This window comes from Phalacrocorax carbo, chromosome 5, assembly GCF_963921805.1.
Source record: "Phalacrocorax carbo chromosome 5, bPhaCar2.1, whole genome shotgun sequence".
In the NCBI taxonomy this organism is placed as follows: domain Eukaryota; kingdom Metazoa; phylum Chordata; class Aves; order Suliformes; family Phalacrocoracidae; genus Phalacrocorax; species Phalacrocorax carbo.
In genome coordinates this window covers 50874927-50897487 of record NC_087517.1, presented here as the reverse complement: position 1 = coordinate 50897487, position 22561 = coordinate 50874927, and the positions used below count along the sequence as shown (strand labels likewise).

At 43.1% G+C, this 22561-nt stretch overlaps 1 protein-coding gene across 6 annotated transcripts in view; it reads left to right on the top strand.

The window, feature by feature from the left end:
- The window catches only part of C5H11orf24 (chromosome 5 C11orf24 homolog), a 30772-nt gene extending 8583 nt beyond the window's left edge, over window positions 1-22189 (top strand). For all 6 annotated transcript variants that reach the window (XM_064452391.1, XM_064452390.1, XM_064452389.1 and 3 more), the window contains 3 exons: window positions 13331-13572; window positions 18980-19096; window positions 20382-22189. In XM_064452391.1, coding sequence (XP_064308461.1) covers window positions 13416-13572; window positions 18980-19096; window positions 20382-21529 — 1422 coding nt within the window. In that variant the 5' untranslated portion in view covers window positions 13331-13415 and the 3' untranslated portion in view covers window positions 21530-22189. The remainder of the gene's footprint in view (window positions 1-13330; window positions 13573-18979; window positions 19097-20381) is intronic.
- Window positions 22190-22561: the final 372 nt, after the last annotated feature.

The following is a 22561-nucleotide window of genomic DNA, read 5'->3' as shown; positions in this document are numbered from 1 at the left end:
CCTGGATGGGGTTGTAATGTAGATGACTTGTGTTACCAGCTGACTTGAAAAGCAAGAGCACAGAAGTGGGGTTTGTTTTGTATTTAGCAAACAGCTTTTGACTGGATCCGGTGTGTTCATAGATTCCTGTTTGTTGCTTTTCTGTCCATTGCAAAGGGAGTGAGGATTCATAGGCTTTAAAAAAAAAATCTCATCATGTCTGGCAGCTGGACATGTGTTGATGCAATGAAATCCATTCAGTGAATAAACAGCTGTAACAGAAGTGGATTTCCAATGCTGATGACCCATCCTCATAAGAAATACCTGAATGAAGGAGATTTTTAGAATAAAATCTAAACAGAAAATGCTGGTGAGGTAGGAGTTTTGTGGCTTTTGGTTGCTTTCTTTTTGTCTGCAGGTTTTGGCAATATTAGCAAGCAGTTCTTTCTGGGTGGTATGTTCTCCACTTGTTCTTTGACCCTTCTGAAAGTGGAAACAGATGTAATGCAAACTGTGGAGTGGGCAAGCTGTCCCGTGGGAGTTGACCAAAAACTGCAAACTGTTTTGCTAAATGAGCTCATAGGTTATTGCGTGTCTTGGGACAAATTTGTTTGCAGAACCATATTGAACTCAGTAAGATTAGATCTGCAGAGGTTCTTTCTGGAGCTAAATACATGCTCCAAAATTGCCCAAGCATTCACATTTACTGTTGCTTCTGAGCAAGATACAGTGAATGTCATCCAATGAACATACAGCCGTAACACTGGCGTTCATATGGCAATTCATCTGCGTAAAGGTCATCTGGATGAAGGAGAGAATTTGTAAATAAAATGCACGTACAAATTTATTTCAGTTTTTTTTTCTCTCATCTCCTGGAAAATTGTTGCTGGAGGGAAATGAAGGAAATGTGCAGCACCTTTAAAAAGAAAAGACTGAAATGGTGGGCATGAATTTAAGTGTTTTAGAGGTTGATGTTGTAGATGTTAATATGTGGGAAGAGAGAGTTTTCTGTCTTGGCCTATCACTGCCAGAGGACGCGTAATTCCTTTTCAGATGGTTGTCATTTAAAAAAAAATAAAAAGAAAATTTAAAAAACCCAATCAAACAAAAAAACCCCAACAACAAAAAAGGCCCCCAAACCAGCCAACCAACCAAAAAAAAAAAACCCAGCCCCAAAAACCACCACAAAAAGCCCCAACCCATGCTGGGAACATCTAATCCTCATTGGAGGGCACTTTTTTCCTGCTTCATTATCTGCTTGGGCAGATTTACCTCATGATACAATTTCAGGTCATTGAAGTAAAAATGCTGTCCTGTGAAGTGGCATCTCAAACACGCAAGCATCCACGGGAGGGTTTAACAGAGCTATTATAAGAGCTCGCACTTTAAACTCACTAATTCTCCTGAGAGCCTGGCTGTAACTGAACAGTCAAGTACTTCTACCATTCAGTGGGGAGATGGTGTCTCCTTGCACTGCTGGAGCTCGTGCTCCCTGTGCGTGTCTGGCATCATTGCTCTGAACTGGGACCCTGGACCTGGAGCAGAGTTCTGATGGAGAGCCCTTCTTCGCCATGGTGGTTCACCTGAATATTATCTGCACTCTGCCTTCTAAAGTCCTCATGGTTACTGACATTATGATAATAATTTATGTACTTCCTGTGACGAAGAGGTGTTTGATACAATGTCATCAGGCTTCGAGCTGTGCTTTCAGGTTATCTCATGCTTTTGCTGAATATATAAATATTCTGTAGCCAAGAACAGGTTGTGCAAATGTTTTGTAGGTGACACTAAAGCTTATTGCTAGCTTTAGGTGCAGGCTAACCATGCTAGATAACAAGACATGCAACTTGGTCGCAGCTTCTGGTTTCAGAGAGGTCCTGTCACAGTGTCCCAGTTGGAGCAGATTCTTTCATAAAGTGGAGTGTGCCAAGTCTTTTCTGCATTAAAAGCAAATGCACCCTTTTTTAGTACCGTGGCAGGTTTTGTAAGACTTAGTTCTTGCTAGATTGAGATTTGCTCTCTTGGCTTTTGCCTTATAAGCCTAAAGACAGATTTCTGTGTGAAAGGCTGGCGTACAAAAGCAAACTCTGGAGTTATAGAGGAGAGCTGGAAGAGCTGAGGGTGGTTGCCCAACATCCAGTGGAATGTTCTTTCTGTATATTGTTTGTTTATATTTGAAAGTTGGTGGCTTCATGCTGCTGAAGCCTGATGCCTACCAGTTGTTAATGAAGAAGGTGAAAATCTGGCATCAGCTGCAATCTTCCTTCATATTGCCTTGCCAGGGCACCTTGTGCCCAACCATGCCTTAAGGCTAGGGGAATTAACTTTCTCTGCCTCTTTAATTTTTGGCCTTTGGAAGTCAGCATTGGCATTAGATTTACCAGAAACAACTTGGGCAGTGGTTTTTCCAGCTTCTTACTGAGATCACCATAGCCTTCCACAAAGGACCCTGCTTCCTGAGAAGATGCTGGTTCTTTGCTAAACTGACCCAGAATAGAGAGGCAACCTGAAGAGGAGATTGCTGGTCCTCTGCGTCATACAGTCACTTAAAAGATAGCTCTGGAGTTTTCTCTGATCTCCTTTGGAAACTTTCAGGTTTCCAGATGATTTTAAGAAGCAAATACACTTCCTAATAGTTGGCAGTTATGATACCAGAGCATGCCTTATGTCACTGAGGTTCCTGTCCTTCTGTATGGATGACTCTGCTGCTTTATGGGGCAGTTCTTGGTTTACTACAGATTGCATCTTTCAAGAAAGGCAGAATTGGTGCCAGTTCACCTTGTGTACCTGGCTCTAAACTGATGCAGTTTACTGGTGTGATTTAATGCTGCTTCATGAGTAGCTGAACAGTCTCTAACAGGAGCAAGAGTAGCAGAGAGGGTGGGGGTGGGTTTGTCTGATGTCTGGTTCTGAGGATCCTAAACTTGCTTTAAAGGATGAGGCTGAAGAAGTGTTGTACTTCAGTGCTGGCCACCTGGGCCCTCACTCTTCTGCATTTATAGTCTTTTCATTCTAGGCTTGTAGAGGCTCTAGCAGCAAACTGGATTTGGAGCAAAAGGTGGGGTTTGGTAGGCAGGACATGCATGTTAATTCAAGTGTGAATTATTTAATTCTCGGCATGACTTTTGTTTTATATCTGATTTCCTTCAGTCACAGCGTGTTCTGCCTGTTGATTCCTGACCTGAAAAGGTGTTCTGCTGCAATCTGATGATATCAGGCAGGTTTGTACTGGATTATCTTGGAGCCGAAGTCTTCAAAGCACCCTTCAGTGTATCGAAGTGAGCAGTAAGAGTTACTCCTTGTAGCGTGGCTTTCACATGTTTGTCTTTATCCTTGTTTTTGTTGTCCATGCGTGGACAACCTCCCCCAGGCAGTCTCTTGACCTAGATAATTACTGTATGCTGAGCACATCTTTGGACTAAGATGGGCTGGTATTTTGGCTTTTCTCATTTACTGTTCCCCTTGTTACAGGATCAGAGAATCTCTGGCATAAAATCAGTAGCTGGAAGTTCCTAATGGGTTCAGTCTGTGCTGCTGCTTTTTAGGTCACAACTTCTGGAGGAGTAAGAATAACCTCTTTTCTCTGTTTCAAGTTCAGGTGTTAAAAGTTGAGAGAGGGGTTTTAACTTTTGTTTTTTCCATAGTCTGTTGCTGTACTGCTGAGCAGAAATTGAAGACTGAGATAAGTATGGAGGCATCCAAGAGTGCTTCAGAAAATACCTGTATTTGGACCCAATCTGTTCAGTAAACTACAGAACACAAAAAAGATTGTGGGAAAACATTCAGTTTTTCACTTCCATGTCTTTGGTATAAGTTAAACTGATGTTTGTGATAGCTGTAATCTCTCTTGGTGAGCTGCCCTGCTGACTTGTCTGTAGGTGCCCATGGTATTCAGGTAGCCCTATGGAATAGTTTTGGAGTCTTTGTAAGCAACATCAGCAGCAGACAGATAGACAGACCTTCCATATCAAGCCCAGAAATGTTCAGAAGAACCTGCTACTGCCTGTGCACTGTCTCTTCCATGAATAAGGGGCTCTTTGTACAAAGACATTTGTACTGGAAAAGCTTTGAGGAGCTCAAACCAAGCTTATTTACTTTGACCTATTAATCAGTTAGCATCAGGACTCAAAACTTAAATGAACTCCTCTGAAAGTGAAAAGAGGGAACCCAGAATGAGGTAGGAGAACACAGCTGCTGCCTTGTGGCCATCAAGAAACCCAAGAGCTGGGCTGAAGCACTTCTATGAGGGCTGCCTTGGCAGCCATTGACATCCATGAGAGTAGGTAGAGGGAAAGATGTTTTTTTTCTAGGTTCTGATGACTGATAAGTTTAAATTCAGGTTGGTACATGACTTGAAGACTTACTGGCTATGAAGAACCTACCACAGGGAAAGCCAGCAAGGATAAGGAGAGCTGCTGCTGCATTTGATTCTCTCTTTACTTGGAAAAAATGGACTTGGCTAAGCTTCCCCACCCACCCTGCCCTGTGATTTCCACATCTTTCAAGCTGTCAAAATCACAAAGAAGGTAGGCACGTGCCAGCAACCTTCATTTGGTAATGCTATAAATGTCTTCCTGGCTTAGAGAGTTTGAGAATCTTTTGATTTGTGCTAACATACATATGGTGAAAAGCTCCCCAGTATCATATTGTGTTGTGATAAGCTGGAATGTCTTTTTGCTGCATCTCACCTGGCAGACCTTCCATATAAAGTTGCCTTTGTTTTTAATCAGAGTAGTTAGCTTAAAAAGAAGGAACGTTTTATAATCTAGGAGCCTTTAGATTATTTTGCTTGTGAGGATAACTGGAGGTAGAGGCACATATCTTTTGATTTTTTTAATTTAAATTTTTTTTATTCTCCATATTTCAGGATATGCACAAAGATCCTGCTTCCTTGCAGAAAGGAGAAATAGCCAAAAGTGCTTTCCTTTTAGCACTGAGCAGAAGTTCCCCTTCAGTCATAATGGGACCATGTTTTGGCTGTTTCCAGGATGTCTGAACGTTCTTCTCTGTTTCTGAGCTCTCCACAGTATTGCCTGATGCTTTTATAACATCAGGTGCCATCACTGTTGTGTGTAACCCTGCTGAAAACTATGCGCAGGCTTAAATTCCTGAGCAAACTTGCAAAATCTTGTGTTCTAGATGGAGATGTGTCCTCTGTTTCTACATGCCTAAAATTAGTATTACAGCTACATGAACCTACAGAGGAGCATAATGATATTTCAAAAATACCTGAAGTGAAAGATAGCACTGAAACTATCAACTTCAGGGAAATTTAACTTGAACGGTATTGCTGGGAAATTGCTGACTGTGGTAAAATTCTGCAGGGCAGGAGGTGGGTGGGTGGCCAGACTTTAACACATGGGCAGTTTTATTTGCTCCAAAAGTAACACTTGGTTAATTGTACCTTTAAGCTGAAGCTGCTGCTTGTTTAAGTCTCTGTTAGCTCCAGACTTGGCAGTTTTGAATTTAATAGCACCTTAGACACAGTTTATTCTGGTGCGCATACCCTGTGCTGGTTCTAGCTTCTAAAGGAATCTCACAGCAAGCATGAAGCACCCATGCTGCAGGGTACCTGGTTCTGCAGGCACTTAGAGAAACCAAAATCATGAACTTGCCTTTTACCCTTCTTGATCTCCTTTGCTGTGTATTAGCTCGATGGCTGCAGAGTTCATGTGGCACTGGGATGGTTCCTTTTGAGGGTCTTGTTGAAAGCTGTTTAATTCAAAACACGTGTGAAATGCCCTGTGTATGATCTCCTGTTCCCATGAGGCAACAGCATGTCTGAAAATTTGCTAGCTGCTTCAAGTGTGGATCAGACCAGGGAAGGCTGCAGTTGAGCCATAGTGCACATTTCATTGCTTGGAAGTATTTTTGTTGACAGATATTTTGTCCAGTCACAGCTTTATGCAGTTAGCCTTTAGCAGTTAATTTTTTCTTTATATTAAAACTGGATTGTTTTAGATATTCCAAAACCAGCTGTCTGGTCAATTTTCACAGGAGCAGTGTCCCACTGAGTAGTACTTCTCACTATCTGAACTGCGGAACATTGCACTAACATGGATGAGAAAGGGTGATGGATGGGAGATGCTGGTTTGGGGGTTTTAGGCTTTAACATTTATTTTCTCAGAAGCAAAGTGCAATGGCCATGAAGCCTCAATGGTGCCAGCGTGGGCTGCCCTCAGTAGTCGGGTAGCAAATATATAAGCTGTCTGCTTTATGCCCTGAGGGAGGAATATGTGTGGGGAACTAAGGCACAGAAAGATGGAGATGGTTAAAGCTGGTAATATTCAGAACAAAACTAACAACAACAAAAAAAAAAACCCACAAAAAAAACCCCACCCAAACAAACCAAAACCCACCCACAAAACCCACTGCGGCTAAATGTGCTGAAGATTGTGAATCTGTAGCCCTGCATCACTTCCACAGGAAACTGGAAGGGGGAAGGAGCCTGAGGCTGGGTTGTGTCACTGTCAGACATGGGCTCTAACCACTAAAGCTACCTTCCTCTCTGGGTTCTTGGTAGGGAAAGGAAGATTAAGCAAGATAATGAAAATCTTGAACCTGAAGAAAACAACACTTTAATGTCTGCGTGAATGAGGTCTGCTGTTTAGAGCCTGCAGTTAATCCACCAAGGAATGGCTTTCCATTCCTTTTGTGGGAGTGTGGTGGTGTTGACCTTGCAGAGATGCTGTTCTTCATGAGCTTTGTGCAGCCTTGGCCCTGTGTAGCATAATGTGCCTTTGTCAGCATGGAGCCTGAAATGCTTTATACTTGTGACTTTCATGTATTGGCCAAGTCCAAGTGTGATTGCAGAGTTTCTCAGCAAAACTTGGCATTCCACCTCTTTGAAAGAGACTTTAAGGTGTTTGTTCTATTCATGCAGAGCACCTTGAAAGTCCTGATCTATTATGTTTGGCCATGTATGAGCATAAGAATGGGTTTTCTTGCAGAGAGTAATATGTGGCAGCTGGAGAAAGACTTTAGCAGCTGCAAACTTCTTTTAAAAAGCACCATTTCCCCACCAGTCTTCCAGACAATGGAGCAGTCTTCTTAGATGCTGTCTGCTCAGTGATATTGGATTATTCCTTGCTTTCTGTTGTAATAACTCCGTCTAAGTTGGTCAAATGTGAATCTAGAGGGTGCATTGGGTGCGCTGAGAAGGGCTGCTGTCTGTTCTTTTGAATTTGTTTGCAGATGTTGGCATCTTTTGGTGCATTCCCTGAAACTTGTAGATACTGCTGTAGGCATCACAGTTGCCTTTCCTGTGGGGTGTGCGTTGTGCAGATTGATGGGAGATTGAATCATAGACGGGGACTACACTACAAACTGAAGGAGGTGGTTCATATTTAGGGGAGGAGAAGATTTATAACTTTACGGCTGCCTAATTAAAGTGTTTTTGCTTATTGGGCTGTTGTTAACAGATTCCAGCGTGATGCAGTCTGTGGGGACTTTTTGGCTTTGTAGGATTTTTTTTTTTAATCTTTTTTGTGGATATGTATCAGAAGAAACATCAGAAAAGGCAGCAGCAGACCAAACCTATGTCCATCCACCATCCTATTCTGCCTGCTGCAGTGAGGAGTGTGCCAGCTCTTCCATAGTACATGGACACCTGTGCAATGTTACGCTCTGAAGAAGTTGTGTAGTTGAAGAAGGAATATAAGCGATGTTTTCAGACCTGAGCTGGCAGTGTTTCTTCTCAGAATCACATTTTGGAGCACGTGTAACTTTCATCCTACTGTTGCAGCAGATCAGCCTCCGATGCTCTGCTGGTCTCATGTCAGCCCCAGGTGTTTATAAGATTCAACTTGTTGGTCACCATCCTAGCCTGACTGATGTATCCATGAGGTAAGACTCAGTGATTTCTAGGCACGTTTTCTGTCACAACTTCCTCTGAAAGTATGGAACTATGCACATTCCACCTCAGTCCTCCTCCCAGAGGAGCATTTTATTAATACTAGAAATAGTGGGGGCATGGAGAACCTGTATTGGGGCAGCAAATGAATTTCCTAAGGAAGTGGGAAAGCTTCACACTGTGCAGGCATCTAGGGAAGTCAAAGAAACTGTGTCCAGACCAGGGATCTAGTAAAGCATTTGCTCCCCTGTAACCTCTAATGCTTCTTTGCTTCACAACCTCTATTCAGTTCGTCCTTCATTGTTGATAGCATGTGACGTTCTGTACAACTTTGTAACTGGTCATTAACTTTTTTTGGGAGCCAAAGGAACTTAATGGCTCTAAAGGTGCTGTTCAGAGAATGATATAACTTCATCTGGTCATGCTGAGGTGGCAGTGGGTCAACCTCACATGCCTTGGTACTACCCCTTCTCTCTCCAGACCTATCCACATGAGCAATTTCAGCCTTGGAGATAAGCTTGGGAAGCCAAATGCTTCTCAAAATTGCAGCACAGATTCCCTGCCTCCTGCATTCTAGCCTCTAGCCACAAAATGAGACGTGCTTGTTGTCCCTTAGCAAAATCTGGTTTAATTCTGTTTTCCTAAAGAGGGAAATATAGCACTTGCTTTGAGAGCTGACAACACGTGAAGTGTTTAGCAGCAATTGCAAGTTGAAACCAGGCCTTAAGTCTTCTCAATTTGATGGGAGAATAGCATCATTGTCTGGAAAAGATATTTCACCCTTGTTTTCCCTGCTTTATTATACTGAGGAGAGAAGAATTCTTTGCAGCTCTTTGACGTTATTTTATGCCTAGTCCATGCATGCTTATAAGTACGAATTTTGGGGCAGTGTCTGCTGGCTCTTTAATGACAACTCAAAGGAGCATGTGTTGCCCTAAATTATTTGCTTTGCTCACTTTGTACCTGTGATCTCTAACACACACACACAAACTCCCTCTTCCCATGTTTTATTTTTGTCTTGCTCTACATCTCTCCTTTTGCCTTGATGCAGTCACTGCATGCGCCTTGCAGCTGCTTAACCAGGAGCAGCTGAGGCTGGCTGGGAGGGCATGAAGGCAAGGGGTTTAGATTCCAAAGGCCTCACTCTGCTCTTGCAACATCACCCCAATCAATGTTGTTTGAAATAATACTTTGGATTTTTTTACCCCCCAAATTCCTTGGCTCAAGCACAGGGAGATCAGCAAGAAGGCAGGAATGCTTCTGAAACCCAGCAGGGAATGCCCTCTGGATGTGTGTGTACATTGCAAAGTCATCAGTCATTCAGTTGTTGACTCAAAGTTATTCTGGTTTTCCAGCATGCTTGTTCCCTGCCGAGTTATAGCCACAGATGGTAAAAGTAAACTTTGCACTTTTCAGAGTGTAGTCCTTTCCCAGATTTTATTTGTGGCTGTCTTCTGTGGTTTGGCTTGACTTTTAATTTCCTTGGGGATGCTCTACAGATGGAGAAGGTAGTGCTCAAAGAGTGAATTTTGCCCTGATTTCTCAAAATTACTTCTGATGGGAACAGTAGTGTTCATGTCTTCCTTTGTGTTGTCTCCAACAGCCAGAAGATGGTTTCTTCTGGGAAGCAACATCTTCTGGAGAAGAAGCTTTAGCTGGTGCTTTTCTGGGATGTAGTTGTGCGGTGTGGGTGCTCAGTGGGGTCTCTGAGTACAAGTGGAGCCACATGGGACTGGCTAGAATTATGATGGGAACGCAGAAATCTTATTTCTTGTAATTATAAAAGGCAGTTAAGTTGGGAGAAGTGATCTGCTAGTAATTGCGACTCTTGTTCTGAACGTATGGGATTGTGCTAAGGTAGAAGAGGCCAAAAACAACAAAAAAACCCTAGCTGGAGGTTCTGATATTTAAAACAGTATCCCAAGCATCACCTGGACTGCATTAAGGTATGACTGCCTCTGGTTATCTCCTAGCTGGGCTTGAAAATGAGCTGTTTGTTTGTGTGCTGTACTTAGTCTGTATATTGTGTTTGTCCACATGCTCACTCTGCCATTTGTAAAGGTATTTTTATAATTGGCTAAAGAACATTTAAAAATATTTTAAGCTTTTAAGTTTGCATTGAGCACCTTGAGGGAGGGATTATCAGTTGGCCCCTGAGGATCCCATGTTTAGTGAGAGTGAAAAAGGGACACAAACCACTGGTGTCTTAGCTTGGCATGTCCCCCCTAACTGGTGATGGCCTAATCCAGAAAGGCTGCCAGGTGCTTTGGAAGAGATGAGAGGCATTTACTGGGATTTTGCTTTCCTCTGGAGCTGTTGCAGTGAAGTGGGACCAAAGTCAGCTGTGATGGGAAGGGCTTAATGTGGTGGGTTAATGTGGTTGGGCATACAAAGCATCTCTGTGCGTGGGGGACAGACAGCTGTGTTAATGGAACAGCTTCTAGACACTGAGTGTGAACAATGTTTTATCTTACAAATATATGTAGTTTTGGGGTCAGCTGAGATCTTAATAATCTTAATGAAGATTATTTTATTTGTCCTGAAAGACTGAGATTTTAACTACAATAATAATAATTACAGTGTTTATGCATAGGTATAATGCTGCTATATCTGCATTTCTAAAATGCAACAGAAGATGTTTATTCTTTGAGGGTTGGTTAGTATAACTACAAAGGTATTAGTAAAGATAGGAAAAACCACTATAATAAGAGTGGTCTGTGTTTGTATTTATTGCTGGTTTTTTTTACTATTTTCTTTGAAACAGTAAATGCATACATTATTGCACAGCCAGTTCATTCTCAGGGTCACTTCTTAGGCTATAAAATATCATTTCTTGTAAGCCTTTTACCTTGAAAAGGGACAGCAAACATAAGCTGGACTCTCTTTAAAATGTAAAATTTACCTTTAATGATGTATTTTTTTTCTTTTGTTTTTGTGGGTCAGATACTGCTTGCTGAATCTCTGCCTGTGACCTGTGAATTTTACAAAAAGTGCACTTATTTCTGCATAATGTGGTGGGAGTGAAAGTTGACAAATGGTGCTCTGAGTGTCTTGGTGAGGTACCTGAGGTATCCCTGAGGGAACCCAAATTCCTTGCCTAAAGTTGAAAAATTCAGAATTCAAAGCAAACTTTTGCTGTCTGTCAGCAATAATGATCTGTCCACTCTAGGAAAATCTCTTGTGGGCAGAGTATTTCACATCTTCCTTTGCTTTCCCCCTTGCTCCCACTCTTGTCAACTGGTGTTTTCAAAGATTAAACTACAGCCTATGCTAATAGTGACAGCAAGAGTGTGCTAAAGGCTAAGGCAAACTTGAAGTGCCTTGTAATCTGGAACAGTGGGAAAAGTACTGAAGTTATCTTGGCTGAATAACACAAATTCATATTACCAATTTCCTGCTGAAAATGTGGGGCTGCTTTCCTGAGCAGCTGATGCCCATGTACCATGTTGTAGGAGCTGTGGTTGTGTATCGCACAGGTCATCTCCTCTCCTGCGCTGATTCTTTCAACTCCCGCTAAGGTGCACTTGGAAGAGCAAGTGGTGAGAAGGAATGAGCAAGTCTGCACTGTGCATGCACAGTGCAAAATGGGAGACCCAACAAAGCTGGTGCTGGCTGGACACCCGGTGCAGTCTCCTGTACACAGGACTAGATGGGGCTGGTGAGCTGCCTTTCCCTGCCAAGACTTGTACTGTCAGGTCAGACTTAGAAATATATCCAGCTGCCAGGTGGGATGACCCAGGCATGAACTTGTGGCTGCAGTGAGAAACCTGCTCACACAAAATGAGCGTGATGCTGTGCACACTTACTCCAGGGGGAAAGCTGCAGAGGAGTGCTCAAGCTAATGTCAGTGGTGGAAGTACCCTACACTCCGGTCCTTTCAGGCTTCCCTGATCTCTGGGAGAGCAGAAGGTGTAGAAATGCTCCATCTATTTTCAACAGGCAAAATAACTCTTTTTATTAGAATAAATAAAAGGGCACTTGTAGGGTGACTAGGAATGCTGAATTTGAGGCACTGCATTTTCATATCAACTTTTGTCACCATCTTTGACTCTTTGATAGTCCAATGTGGACCTGTATGTTGTATGTCCTCTGCAAAGCTTGGCATAGCTGTTTATATTTCACCCTTTTTCAGGCAGGGTGGGTTTGAGGCTAAAACTCTGTTACCTTGTTTGGGGCTGTAGGACATAGGGTATGGAGGAAAATTTGGAAACAAAAATTTCATGGTATGAGGCATCAAAATGTTGCAATCTGGGAGTCAAATCTAATAAATGTTATCTTGGCTTTTCTTGGAGGAAAAAAGGCTGTTATTCAGATTCTTAAATTCACAAGCACGGTTGGGACTGGAGTTGAGAGCTCAGGGTGAAACTTCTTGCATGGATGGCTAAATCAGGGTCTTACGCATGTTACCAATGTCTGTTGGATGTTTTTCACTATGCTGTTCATACCATTCACAGTGCTGCTCGTTCTGTGTTGTGAACTGCCTTTGCATCTTCATCTGCAGCCATCGTGTACACCTCAGAGATGTCACGCAAAGTTGAATCTCAACACACTCTGAAGGCCATGACACTCTTCTTCATAACTGCAGCATGAGGACTAAAGCTTGCTTCAGTGATGAGGAAGAGGGTTGCCCTTAAAAACTACTTAGGGAAGAGACTTACAATTGGTCTGGTTCAGGCCGAACTGTTTGGAAGTTCATATAAAGCTTTAAAAAGTCTTGGAAACAAGAGGGTAAATCCAGGCAGAAGCTGATGATCTGCTCTGAAGTCAATGGGAGCTGCTCCAGTGACTTCAAGGATGAGAGTCCATCTGTTGGGACAAGGTCTCGCATGTGCATTGGTAATGAAGAAAAGACATTGCCTATTTATTGTTCTATACAGGGAAATGAAGGCTTACTGTGGGTGCGAATCTTCTTCAGTAACAGCTGATGTTTCTGTGTATTATCTTGGAAGACTTGAAATATTGGCTTTTGCTTGTTTTCAGTCAAAGTTTCTTTTAGCTTTTTGCAACAAGCAGAAAATCAAAGCAGGAATCAACTGAGATTGGTGCTTGGTTTTGACTGACTTGGTGTAAAGGCAGGGCCAGGACGATAGTTCCCCATGTTATCAGTGTGCTCAAGGTGGTGCAAACCCTTCTGCTGAGCCGGGGAACAACATTAAGGGTCCCAGAGTGAGTCAAAAGGCATCATATCTGTGCTGCCATACACCTGTGGGCTTTGAGTTTGGCTTTGCACACATGCCTTTTGACTTGAGCTGTTCTCTGCTGGGGCCTGAGGAAAGAAGAGCAAAGTACCCTTTCCAAAGAAAGAGCCTCTCCGTGAATTTGGGAATGGTCTTTTCTCTTCCTGCCTGCGCGTCATTGCCTGTATGTTGTGTGTAATAATACTTGCCTGCTTTTAGTACATTTTCCCCCATTCCTTCTGATAGGATTGTGTTTAGTAGAATGCTCTCAATAAAAATTGATAATTTTCTTTTTCTTTTTTTTTTTTTTTTGTCTTTTTAGTAGGCATATTGCAGTGCTTCTGACAGTGATATAAGAAAGAATTGCTCCCGGGAAGAGAAGCCTCCCTGCAAGGCCAACCCTGAAGATGTGGACTGCCATTGCATTCTTCCTGCTGATTTCCTTCTGTATATGTGAAAACCGGTTTTCTATCCTGAAAGGGAGAGGAGTCCATGTAGTGCAAATAAACAGGCTTACAACTGAAAAGCAATGCAGGCAGGCTTGTCAAAGCCCAGGTGCTTCAGGTGAGGTTTTTGTCTCTTAGCTAGAATTCCAGCTGGGTTTTCTGTTCCTTAAAGATTTCTTCTGTTCCCTTGACAACTATCTTTCTTAATTCCAGTTGTTCACATGCATTTACAGTTATGGCTTCTCTGTGCAGTCCTGTGGTGGTAAATAACTTCTGACAGCTTTCGTTAAATTGAATCCAGAACAACCATTTCCCAGGGCCCTTCTAGCTTCCGTTAGAAAGAGCATGCATGTGCGCTTGGTGTGCACTGGTAGCGTGCAAGTGGTGTTAGGTCACTTGACTTGAAGAATGATTATTCCATAGTGCCAGATGTTTGCAAGTGAACAGTGCTGTTGGAGACAGCTGCACTGGAATGAGTAGTCTTTGCTCACTGGTATTTATGTGTGGTTTTTCTGCCTTAGAAGAAACCAGTTGCATCCTGCAACCAAGCGCAAGGTTAAACAAGTCTGGGGAGATGAGAGCCGCCTTCTGTCTACCTCTGGGAACTTTAAACTTCTAAACTTCTGAATTAAACTTCTAAATGAGTCTTTTGGAGTTGTCCTTATGAAGGAGCCTATTTTATCTCGCCATATGTGAAAGCTTGTAGCACCTACAAACAACTGGTGATGCTGCATGAAGATGAGACCTAGGCTTAGATGGATGAGTGTCTGACAACCAGATTGATAGCAACATCATAAAGATGCCTTTTTTTTTAATGCCCAGTCGTTTCAAACCTATATTTTAAACAAGAGATGTCCCTTCATAGTGGAAAGAAAGCACCTTTCTAAACTGTTTTATTTAGGAGGTGAATTATGAGGGGTTTGTTTCCCAGGCACCAAACCTGTGAGAACTTTAGCTTCTGCTTTTTAAGGTGGTAAATGCTAGAGAGATGACACATTCACACTGACTGTGCTGACGCTTAGGGTCTGTATCACTGCATGTTTGTCTGTTCCAGCTGAGAATCTCTAAACACTGTGCATGTGTCATCTTAACCTCCTGATATCTTGATAAGGTGCGACGTCTTCCAGAGGAGGGACATAAGGAATTCAGTCTGGGGTCAGGGCTGGGAGATGATCTGGGTGTATGATTCTCCCTGTTGCTGACTTCAACTACTTCTTTTGTACCCTTCACCTTGTTCTCTACTGACGTGTTTTGTACAAAGCAAGTCCAGCTGAGTGTTAGCTTTGCTGGGCAGAGGCAGTTGAGCCTCTAGAATTAGGTGACCCATTCCCTCTTCAGGAAGCCATGTGAAACTTAAACCCCAAAGCATGAACCTTTTCAGGTTTTACATTCTGTATTAAACCCACTGAAGCAATTTAATTCCTATTTGTTACTTGATGACTGGTCTGTTGCACTACCTAGTGTCAAGGGAGATGGAAAAGATAGAAACTCTTCACATAAATGCGTAGCCATCTGGAGAGAAGGACCTGAAATGTCAGGTTTTTGGGTTTTTTTTTTTTTTACAATTAGCTTTAGATTTTAAGATCAACTTTATTGCTCTTGTTCTCCATTCCCACCTTCCCCAAGTATATTTATTTTTGTGCTTTCTTTCATTACCAACATGAGGCCTGAGGCAGAGATGTTAAAATAGTTACATCTATGTAACTGTCTGTAAAGGAGCAGTGATTGTTACTTTTTAAGGTATTATAGTGTTAAGTTGCAGGCCAAGGTTGCATGGGGAGATGTCGTCATAGCTACATTGCCGGGAGAAGTGGCAAAATAACATTCTTAGCTGATTAGGCTCTTTTCTATAGAAGATGTAAATTATACCCTTGCTGATATAACATCACTACCTTAGCGAAGTAGTGCAACTGTCAAAAAAAAGCACTGCTTTTGCTGGTACATTCACATCGCAGGTGTGCCCTGCAGAAAAGGGAATGATTGCTGGTCTAGCTATTCCAGCATCGCCTTTGAATATCCATGGCTGCCAGAGGCCAGGATATGTAGTTAACAAATGAACGTATCACCAAATGATCATACCGATATCATGACAGTTTGACACTTCAATTATATGCTAATAAAAGCAGCAAAACTCTCTAGAGCTGACAGCATTGGTAGTAACTCTAACCTCCGTATGTTGTCTAATGCAACGGGTTCAAGTCTCCAGGTGCTGCTAGGGTAAGTGGAGATGATGGAGAAAGTGCCCATCTTAGCAAAGATCTGGCAATCCAGGGTTCCCAGATGCCTGGTGAGCACAGTGAACCTGTGTAGGAGGTAAGATAAGCCCACGCTCTTCCCTTTGTAACCCCAGCCATGTTCAGAGGGTGGCCAGTCTAGGACTGGAGGGGAACATCTTGGCCATCTGAGCAGTCTGGCTCTGAGCACAGAGCACAGAGCCACTTGGTCATACTTCTGGGCTATCTTGCCTGCTCTGGGAAAGTAAAGGGAAAATATGATGTGGCTGCATGGCCAAATATTCCTGCTCCCTGCTTCCACAATACATCTGCATATCTGGCTCCTGCTTGCCTTTAGGCATCTGTGATCTTTTTCCAGTAACAGCAGGCTTAAAAATGAAATAAAGCAGTTTGGTAGGGCAAGACCTTGGCATCTGCCTACATGGTTTCCTTTCAAAATAGCTCTGAAGAGCTTTTGTTGTACTTCCACTTTTTTTTGTCTCCTAATTGGAAGTGAGCAAAAAGGAGGCACAGGTGGCATGTATCTTGCAGTGGATGCGTCAGCTGGAGCCTCAGTCTAGAGTTGCATCAAAGGGAGTACTAATCAGTCCAGCTCAATACAGGTATCCAGTTGTCCTGGAGAGCAGCAGGGAAGTTATGAGCAGCCAGGTGCCATGCTGATGGCAGCAGAAACCAGGCTCCTTTAACCATCCTGACCCCATTAGTCTCTTGACCTTTCTGAACTGACTGACTTGAATATGTAGGCAATGCAAGATATGCTGCTGGTTCTTTGTTTCCCCCTTCCCTATAAGTGAGAAATGGCACAATTTACAGTAGTAGATGGTCTGCAGTTCTCCACTGGCATGACTTACCGAGCGAGGGACAGGAGGTGGGATTAGGAATCAGGGCATATCCAAATAGGCTTTCATTTCTGAGGCGTGGATTTTAATTTCCTGAAAAGCTGCTGCTGTATCTCCTGCTCTGTCTAACTGTTGAAGCTTTTCATTTTATCACTTTTTAAGTATAATTTTTTAAAGGCTTTGAATGGTTTCAGTCACTCTCTTAACATTTTATCAAAGTAAAATTTGACCTTTGCTAGTTTCTTCAGGGCTGTCAAAACAGACAGCAGTTGTTGGTACAGGGATTTCTCCAAGCTCATAAATTTTCCACAAGCCCTTTTAATAAATGTGGTAATGTAAAAGGGGAGTTTTTTAATGAAAAGTTCAGGTTTTCCATAGCCTTAATCCTCAGTGAGGGTAGTTTTCTTTGTAGATAAGACCTTTAAATATAGCCATATATACCACATAGGTATGTTCTTTGCCCTTTCTCACACTTCTAACAAAACACAGAAAGTAATTTCTCCTGCCGTATACTAAAGTGCCCTTTAATCCGTTGATGGGTGGTCAGTTGAGTACACATCTGCTTCATCCCACACTGAGTATTGTGTTATCTTCTGTGAGGTTTTTTGTTACAGCGTATGTCCCAGAAATCAATTGCATGCTACCATGATAGTACATAAAATTATAGCATAATTTAGGCAGGAAGGGACCTTTTGAAGGTCTCTGGTCCAAACCAGACTTAGATCTGGCTGTGCAAGACCTGTTTGAGAGTGTACCATCTCTCTGGGCCCCCCAGCCCAGTGTTTGAGTGCCCTTGTGATGGAAACTAATTTTTTCCCTTGACATAGAGTTGGAATTTCCTGTGAATCACAGAATCACAGAATGGTAGGGGTTGGAAGGGACTGCTGGAGATCATCTTGTCCAACCCCCCTGCTTGAGCAGGGACACCTAGAGCAGGGGGCACAGGAATGCGTCCAGGCAGGTTTTGAATGTCTCCAGGGAAGGAGACTCCACAGCCTCCCTGGGCAGCCTGTGCCACTGCTCTGGCACCCTCACAGGAAAGAATTTCTTCCTTGTATTTAGATGGAACTTCCCATGTTCCAACTTGTGCCCATTGCCCCTTGTACTGTCATTGGGCACTACTGAAAAGAGTCTAGTCCTGACACCCACCCTTTAGATATTTATAGGTATTGATGAGATCCCCCCTCAGTCTTCTCTTCTCCAGGCTGAACAAACCCAAGTCTCTCAGCCTTTCCTCATAAGGGAGATGCTCCAGCCCCCTGATCATCTTCGTAGCTCTCTGCGGGACTTGCTCAAGCAGTTCCCTGTCCTTCTTAAACCGGGGGGGCCCAAAACTGGACACAGTACTCCAAATGTGGTCTCACTAGGGCAGAGTAGAGGGGGAGGATAACCTCTCTCAATCTGCTGGCCACACTCCTTTTAATGCACCCCAGGATACCGTTGGCTGTCTTGGCCACAAGGGCACGTTGCTGGCTCATGGTCAGCCTTCTGGTGTGTCGGCCACTCCTCCCAGCTTGGTATCATCAGCAAACTTGCTGAGGTTACACTCTATCCCATCATCCAGGTCACTGATGAATATGTTGAACAGGACTGGACCCAGCAGAGACCCCTGGGGAACACCACTAGTGACAGGCCTCCATCCAGACTCTGCTCCATTGATCATGACCCTCTGATCTCTGCTGTTCAGCCAGCTCTCAATTCACCTCACTGTCCACTCATCTAAATCATCTGCTTCAGCTCCTCAGCCACATAGTAGTCTCCCTTGTACTCGCTCCAGTATGTCAATACTTCTCCTGTATGCTGGGAAGTTAAAGCTGGGCAACTGGATGGCTCCTCAGTGCTGGTTGCAGGAGGTTCATTTCTTCCCTCAAAGCTTGGCTATGTCTATGTAGACATGCCCAGAAAGAATTTAGTGAGTTTGAAAGGATGTCAGGAGAGAGAGTTCCTGCTGTCATGAACTTATTTAGCTTGTGTTGGGATTTGACTTACCTAAAGACAATTTCTGTGATGGCTCCCATGGCTAATGATGTCATTGTTCAGTGGATGAAGAGTAAATTTCTGTGTAACTCGAAGTACTGAGATGACAGTTGTCTCCCATGGGTGATGAGATGGGTGTCTTCTCAGTTTCGTCTCTTCCACTGACACCCCCCATGCCCCCATTAAGACATCTAGATGAATGCTAGCATTTAGATGGGTCCAAACTGTAGTGCACGCTATGTCGCTGTGTTGTTTGGAGGTGTTACTACCAGAAGGCAAGCAGCTGGGGAGGCTGCAGCTGCTATATTGATTTCATTGGCTTTTGAGTTATTTTCACTAAGGCTGAGTCAGGATCCTTTAAGGCCAGATCTCCAGCTATTGGGTTGGGTTTGTGTTAAGTTTTTAATTACAGCCATGAAGCAGTGTGTTCAGTATACTCTGTGTAGTGACTCATTTTCTCTTCTGCCGTTTTCAGGTAACCATCACTGTAATTGGTCTGTGCCCTACCAGAATCACTGCATCCTCTTGCAGTGTCACCAGCTGAGCATGTGCCAGAATGCTGGAGAACAAGACATCAAAGATCTGCTTGGAGGTAATGCCATGCTTCAAGCTCCTGCTAAATCCAGGATCCTGGTCCTTTTGCTTTAAATGCCTATGTTTAGACCTTGAGAGGCTTTCATCTGAGGGAGATGGGTTGTGAAATGCCTGCAGGATGGTTCTGTAGGTAAAGTCAGTTCACTGGAAAAACTCTTTCACTAACCTTGTAAGGGCTCTGGCACTTAATGTGCATGATGTGTCTTTGAGTAACTTTTGTAACTGTTACTGAGTAGCAGTTTGTCTCCATATTGAAGACATCATTCATTCGCACCATTTGCACTCCACACGCTGTCCTTTGGAAAATAAAGGCGTAACAGATGTAGTTATATTTTTTAAGAGAAAGGAAAATGTCTTGGCATTGTTTTTTCTGAGATTGCCAGGATTTTGTGCCAGAGGCAGCGGGCTGCTTCTATAAACAGAGCAGCCTTAGCAGCAATTGCTCATGGTGATTTTCCAGTGCCAGGGTCTTCAATTTCAATTAAGTGACACCATAACAAAATGGAGCTTGTTGGTAATTGGGGAATCAATCTTCTAAAGTATGTTCCGAGAGTTTGCTGTACCCAAGTTTAAAAAAATGAAAGTTTGTTCATGGTTCTTTTAGGTTGGCAAAGATTTTTCTGCAACGTAGCAACCAGACCCTTGATAAGCAGATGTGATTTATGTCACTATAAATCTAGATCACTAGTTGTGATGGAAATTCTCCTGAAGTATGAAAGTGTAAGTGGAAATTTCCACTCAGTTTTGAGAGGTGAAAATTATGAATCTAAGCACGAAGCCTTTGTCAATGCTGTGTGACTTTGAAAGCATAATTCTTCGCTCAAGAGCTGGCATTTGTAATGCTGCTCCTGTTGATAATGTGCTTCTGCATTGTAGCTCTGTACTTCATTAACCTCCTTTTGTGGAATTAATTGCCTGGTTGGGCAAATGCCAGAGGTCTGTGGAAAAATAAAACCAAAACAACCAAACCCACAAACACAAAACAAAACAAAAAAACCCTGCAAAAATAAAACCTGAAAAACCACCCCCCCCCAAAAAAAAACCCAACAAAACCAACCCCAAATCCCGAAACAAACAAACAAAAACAAACCCCAAAGGGATTATGTGCAATAAAGGCAGGGGTCCGAGTTTTCATGTTCTTGCTAACTTCAGGACTGATTTTTTCCAGTTGTACTACATGTACTGCAGAATACATGTTCTGGTTTGCATGCTGGGGGCACGAGGTTAGATTGCAGCTTGGGAGTTTTCTTCTTATGAAACTCATTGGTTTTGTCTTTTTGAAGAAATTGTCAGTGGGAAAAGGGAAACAGTCCTGTTTCACCACCAAAGCTATCCACAGAAAAAGGAGAGGATGGTGAACGCATGGGTTGACCGACGCAATGTGGAAAACCTGTTTTCCTCAACTGCTTGGACTCACAAGATTCACTTGAGGAATTTGCTCGAGGTTCGGAAGGAAGATGGAGCAGCAAGTGCAAACAAAACAATTGCAAGCAATGCTACCACCACCACAGCGACCACCACCACAGCCACAGCCGTAACAACAAACGTTACAAATGCAACTGCCCTCGCGACAGCTTATGAGACAGCTGCCAAAGCCTCAAATGCCTCTGGAGATTCTGATTTCCTTCCTGAAAATACATCATCCACTGCCTCTACTCCCACTTCTGGTAACATCCCTGCTTCCACTTCCAGCCATTTCACCGAGCTTGTGACTGCCACTGAAAAATCAGGAAATAGTAGCTCTGTCTCAGTATCATTCCCTGCTTCTACTACTTCTCCCCTCACTGTCATTTCTGAAGAAAGTGCTCAAATGGCTCAAGCCAGCACCACCACCAGCACTCCCCTCTCTAGTAGCCCCACCAGTGTTCGACCTGGCCTGACGACACCGAATGCAACATCGACCACCCTCATCCTGCAGGATGCAGGAATATCTTCTGCTGCTTCCACTCGGGCCACAGCACTCACCCCCTCAGACACTTCACACTCTGCGAATCCACAGCTGCCTGGAGGGCCAGAAGCAAATACAGCCACAACATCCTTGAGTAAATTAACTTCTCTTCTGGGCTCTACAAGAGGTGCCATGGTTTTAACTACTGCCTCTACAGCAGAAGTTACAACCAGGCATGGGATAAAGTCAACATATCACAGTCTTTCAACAACCACAGCTTCAGCAGATGCACCCAGAACAACAGCTTCAGGCCTTGCAGAAACTCGGGACATGGACAATGACTATCTTCTCATTGCTGCCGAGCCCCTAACTCAGTACTTAGTGGATAAAAGTTTGCTTCTTGCAGTGCTTTTAGTTGGTACTTTTTTTTTCATAACTGTTATAGTTCTCTTCCTTATGCAGGCCTATGAGAGCTACAAGAAGAAGGATTACACACAAGTGGATTACCTGATCAATGGAATGTATGTGGACTCGGAGATGTGAAAAGGCGGGGATAAAGCAGTGGGCAGGGAGATGGAAAGGAGATTGAAAGCCTGCCTGACTGGTTTTTCTTTCCTACTTGCCTATAAAACAAATTGAAAGTGCTTCCAAATTTACTTCTGGTGCAATTGAGGAGAAATGCCATGTACTGTATTAAGGAAAAAAAAAATGTTTTTATTCAACCATGCAACAGGTTAATGTAAAAAAAAAAAAATTTAAAAAATTCCATAATGCACAATAGCTTTGGCCATTATTTTTCATTGCAATACAAACCTAACAAGGGGTAAGCCATCATCCTTGGAAAATGCTGTGGCACTTTTTCAACTGTTTACAGTGCAAGTTCCTCGTATTTCATTAGTTTCACTTGTGCTCCTCTGAAAACAGAGCAAAGGATGCTCTCATCCTTTGCAAAGTTGTCTGAAATTGCCAGATGAGAAGTGTGGAGTGTTGCTGCAACAGGGAACTTTTAATCCAATGTGTGTCATGTCTCAGTATGCTTCTTGCTTGTAGAGAGGTCTGTTTACAAGGTATTGTAAACTCTGTTTACTGCTAACCCAAGATATCTTTTCACCATGGAGTGGATTACAGTGCCTCTGCACTTAAATGATCTTATTTTTCTATTAACTTAATAAATAGGGCCCTGGAAGGGCATATCTGGTTGCATTTCTGTTTTCATTCCTGTCCCTGCCAGTTCAGAAGCATGTAAGTGGGCTTTTGGGGCTTAAGCAAATTAGCTCCACTTCAGTGTTCCAAGTATGGGCACTTTGAAGGCCTCACTGGAAGTATGGACGTGTTACAGAAGATGCTGATCATCTTCCAGGGTACTGCTTCTGTAATTTCAGAGCAGTAGGCTGCCACTCTCCCAGGTATGCTGCCACACTCCCAGGTATGCAGACTCATTCACTGCCTATTATCTTTCATGCATAGAGCATCAGGCTCTATTTTGTTTTTTGTTTCTCATTTAGGACCAGCTCAGAGTAGCTAATAATTTGGAAATCTTATTGCATATGCAGTTGCAGCTCACCTCCTAAGATC